At 38.2% G+C, this 4,994-nt stretch overlaps 1 protein-coding gene across 1 annotated transcript in view; it reads left to right on the forward strand.

Moving 5' to 3' along the window:
• LOC101861039 (solute carrier family 22 member 1-like) overlaps nucleotides 1-4,606 on the forward strand; it is a 20,017-nt gene extending 15,411 nt beyond the window's left edge. Inside the window, exons 6-7 of the mRNA XM_035969718.1 lie at nucleotides 693-868; nucleotides 3,771-4,606. Of these exons, the coding sequence (XP_035825611.1) occupies nucleotides 693-868; nucleotides 3,771-3,989 (395 nt within the window). The 3' untranslated portion in view covers nucleotides 3,990-4,606. The remainder of the gene's footprint in view (nucleotides 1-692; nucleotides 869-3,770) is intronic.
• Nucleotides 4,607-4,994: the final 388 nt, after the last annotated feature.

Below are 4,994 nucleotides of genomic sequence, written 5' to 3' on the forward strand. Positions count from 1 at the left end.
TCTCTCTCTCTCTCTCTCTCTCTCTCTCTCTATCTATCTATCTATATATCTATCTATCTATTTCTACTTCTCTTTCTCTCTCTATCTCTGTTTGTGTATATGTGTGTGTTTGTGTGTATGTTTGTGTGTGTGCTCTTGCTTGTGTTTGGATGAATGTGTGAATGTGAGCGTTCACATAATATTATGTGCTCAAATCCTGTGTGTGTGTGCCTTGGAGAATTAGAGGGAAATCGCAATTTATCTCTGTTTGTGGGTTTTCCTGGTTTGCTTGCTTGTTTGTTTTGCTGTTAGGGTGGGGGTTGGGGGAATGAAGGAGTTTGTTTTTATTTATTTTTTTATTTATTTATTTATTTATTTATTTATTTATTTATTTGGTAATGAGTAATTTATTATTCTTATTTCCTTGCAATAAACAGAGACTTTTGTTAATTTTAGCCTCTCATAACGAAACAAATGTGTCACTCTCAGCTGAGTATGTTCTAATTTTCTTTCCTAACACTGTTAATTAATAACGACGATGGAAGGTAGTGCCAGGTTGTCATCATGAAAAAGCTCAAGATGTAATAATCACATATACATGTATTTGGTTTTCCTGTCTCCGAATTTTTCAGCAGTACAACATTACTTTCTAATATTAATAATCTAAAAGCCACCAAGCTAAGAATTTGTCTCTCTCAACACTTATTCCCCAGAGTGGATCAACGTGGTTTTGGCCTTGGTAGGAAGGTTTGGGGCGTCAGCGGCATTCGCCGTAATCTACATCTACTCCGCGGAGCTGTTCCCAACTGTCATGCGTAACTCTGGCATGGGGGTCAGTTCAGTCTGCGCCAGGATAGGTGGGATTTTGGCGCCCTTTGTCGGAGACCTGGTATGTTCTGCATTATGTTATTATATCGTCAGCCAGCTGTTGAAATGTACTAAGCCCAAAATTTTGGATTTCTTTTTAAATTGCAGTTTCTTAATCTGAGATATTTGTTACATGTGCTCAAGAAATGTTTTGTCAAAATTTAAATTCTACATGTTGAAAAAAAGCAAGAAAGAGTATACAATCTAGGTAGAAATGGAAAAACTCTTTTTTTTCTCTCTCTTCGATGAAAAATTTTGCTTTCTGTTTTCTGGGCTTAGCGAATTTTAACTCTCTGCCAACTATATGGATTTCTTATGTTCTGTATACATTGTGTATTGGAAAAATGGATAAGCCACGAGTAGACTTGAGGGCCAGAATTTTGTCTAAATCATAATATTACGTTCACTGGTTTAGACATACCAGCCTCAATCATGGCAAGCACCATCATCTTTATTAATGCATGTTTCATTAAAAACCACTCAGCAAAAACCAAAACAAATCAAATGTTTGTCATGTGAGAAACTGACTAGTCAGTGATAAGGCAACCCCTAAAGATACATCATCTTAACAAACTCAACCTTGGATGAATTGATCATTCAGTTTTGTTGCAGTATATAAAACGCTGCATTAGAATTATTCTATTTGACTTTTGGTCGTTTTGAGTTACTGAGACAATGAGGTTCTATCTGCTGCTCTATCAAAAATGGTAAGATTATTCGGTGTCGTTTATCAATATATTCAAAGAATTGCATTCGAAACAGCTTGACATGTTTCTGAAACTCAAAAATTTTTTAAGTTAAATTTCTCAAAGCTAGATAGCGCTACCGAGCAGGTAGAACTTTGTAATTTTAGGGCACCAACACGGAGCCGCCGTGAACAGCCTAAAAAATATTAGAATAGCAGACCTAATGGGAGGTAAATAATCATATTTTACTAATTACCCGACACTCAGAGTTTGTTCTCTTAGTCGATTCTCGCTGGATTTGTCGGGTCAAATTATAATTAATCCTTCTCTCATGTCATGGATACGACGCAGAGCAACTTTGAAGCTATTGTTTTGGAGTAAAAAGTTTCCCCTGTGTGTGGTGACATACCTTACTTTAATTTGGTCAGTCGCTTTTACTCCGGAAAGTGATGTGGGGAGAGAGGTTTCTGTCTGCTTTAAAACTCATCCGGGGTAATACTAAACATATTATTGATGTATCAATCACTAATGAAAACAACACTGTTGCACGTTTTGCCGGTGTGTTTGTACTTGCAGTGCAACCACAGCAGACAGAGTTATTTGTTTCCATCTTTCTTTCCACTGCGTCTTCTCCGAAAGTGTAGGTTGCAGGCTTGATAAGGTTTTCTAAAAAAGCTTTGAAATCAAAAGAGCTTCTTTGGAAATCGCTGCCTAAATGCCTATAAAGGAGATCGTGCAATTAAATGATGTTTCCACACGTATGTCTCCTCACTCTTTTTATATTTTTTTCTTTGGTTAGAGTGCCATCGTCTTTCGATGTTATGGATAGAGTATAAGAGAGAGAGAGAGAGAGAGAGAGAGAGAGAGAGAGAGAGAGAGAGAGAGAGAGAGAGAGAGACAATCCGGGTGCCAAAAGTCACCTAGTCCTCTTTGTTAATTAGACCTGGTTGCAGAATATGAGTACACACTTTACAATAACTATTTTCGTCTGATTACAGCTCCAGGCACTTGACATCAATGCTAGTACAAATTCATATACAGGCTGATTTTACGACGCGATACTTCAGAACTCAAGCATCCTTATGGAATGAGCCAGTAACCATTTGAAAGAGGCGCTATCTAATCCCCATTGGCATTAATTTGATGGTTCGAGCTTTTATAGATTTACAAATTGCCCCAGCGATGGACTGGTCGAATAGGGGACCAAGACCTAGCTCTCTGCGCTCAGCATGGCAGATCCCCAGACCCCATCGAGCATGATTTTTTTTTCTTCTGAAAACGATCTTTAGACAGAGAAATAGAAAGGCGACCTCAAACGGTCAACACCGTCACCTATCAGCTCAACTCCTTCAATCTCATCGAAACATCTACATTGACACAATTAGAGACAGAGCTTATCTTTTCAAAAATTATACCAATATTATTTTGGGCACAAAGTAAAACCTATGAAAGCAAAATCACTGCATGCGAGATGAAATGTCACAAGAAGAAACAGGCAGGGAAATAAAGAAGACCAACTATTGGTATAGAGTCCTGCCAGCAGTTCATAGAAAAATAAATTAGAATAAAATTTGTTTGACCACCTGTTACAAAGGTCACCTAGCCAGCTAGCCTCAAGAGCCTATAACACCAAGTACTTAGGCTAAAAAGGAAGCGGTAAGATAGACTGAGGGAGTCATGGTAACTCTGAGAAATTATAACATCTCAGTTGAAAGAGCCGCCGAGGTGGCCTACCATAGAAAACTGCCTCTCCCCTTCACACTTAATCGCAACATAGGATGAAAAAATAGAACTAAAGTTTAATAGACCATGCCTGTCAACATTGCACATGTGCAACTCCCCAAAATGGTGGATGTTGAGAAACACAGAGTAAGAAAATATCAAAGATGAAAGAGAATCAACACCTTATGAAGGTTCACCGTGAAATCAGTTGGCATCATGCTTTACTACAGAGCACAATGATGGCCTTGGTTCGAATCCCAAACGGGACGTTCTGAACTTGGGTTGTTTTCCTGAGTTTTTAAGGCGTTCCACCAGTTTCGTTGGGTCCTATCGGAGATGAGGGATGAGGGGGTCAAATTCGGAGGCCTCTTAAATACCGGTAACCTTAAAGTGTTGATAGGAGCGTTAAAGCTATACAATGACCAACAATGACACATTTGAAACATCCAGTCATTCTATTACATAGTTTTCCTTTTGTATTTTGACCCCAAATTCTACTTCACGTTTGTTCCCCAGGGATCAGTTTTGGAGGGGGATATCGCAGTGGCTCTGCCCTTGATCGTCTTCGGAGGTCTATGCCTGACTGCCGGCCTGTTGGATTTGTTACTGCCAGAAACACTGAACAGGAAGCTCCCAGACACCGTCGAGGACGCCAAGAATTTCGGCAGGTCAGTGGAGTTGAAAATAAGTAAACACTTCAGCAGCGTACGGCTCCAATATTCTCCGGATAGGTAATTCCATATTGGTCAAAGCTTGCTTATTCTTTTAAGATTGAAGCCTCATTGGGAATCATGTTTTTGCTTCCACATTTCCAAGACCATTTTTATTCAGAGTACATTGGGGCAAGCTCAATTTGTTCTTTTTTCTTGAGGAAGGGCAAGCTTTGTACCAGTATTTTAATTTTCAAGTAAGAAACTAAAGAAGTACAATGTACTTGATAATTTATTGAAAGTTGGGTTTTTTTATTCTTGTTCACAGCTTGATATGCTATATTGTTGCTTCGAGAAAAATCGTTGTCAACGCACAAGTATAAATGACTTGTGTAACGTATGTTGCCCATCGGGAAGAAAACAATAGTAAATATTGTTCATTTAGTGTAACAGCATTCCACTCAGTTGTGAGTATCATGCACGTACACATTTAATTCACTTTGTAACGATGAAAATTACTCAAATAAATATTTACATTACATTACAACATTAGTTCAAAAAATCAAAATATGGCAGCATAAGAATAAAAGTTTAATCCAAAAAGAATTGAATGTGCATGTTATAATATTACTTCTCGACTTTCATCTTATACATCCTCTTGCATTTCTTTCAGAGAATCTTCAAAGAACGCAAATGAGCTCGAAGAGACCGGAGCTTCAGGGAAAAAAGAAAAAATGAGTAATGGCCACATAAACCCTACGTTCACTCACATAGATGTAGTTGAGTAAACTTACTTTGGGATAACAATCAAACACTTAATCGCATCATAATATGAGGTTTAGTTCTTAATATCAATGTATTACGGGACCTCGGGCACGACACAGCTTACTAACTTGAATTAAAGTAAATAGAAATACCCTTTTTATCAAGGAACGAACATTTATTTGGTTTCAAACAAAGTTTTACGTTGATTTTCCGTATTGTGACTGAAGTTGGCTCTGTCCCTCCCTCGTGCCAAACTTGTCTCGTGCCACAAAACTCGTGATTAACCTCCCCTTATCCGCGGGGTTGCCAGATTGGTTTTTTAATT

This window comes from Aplysia californica, unplaced genomic scaffold (assembly GCF_000002075.1).
Source record: "Aplysia californica isolate F4 #8 unplaced genomic scaffold, AplCal3.0 scaffold00174, whole genome shotgun sequence".
Classification (NCBI taxonomy): domain Eukaryota; kingdom Metazoa; phylum Mollusca; class Gastropoda; order Aplysiida; family Aplysiidae; genus Aplysia; species Aplysia californica.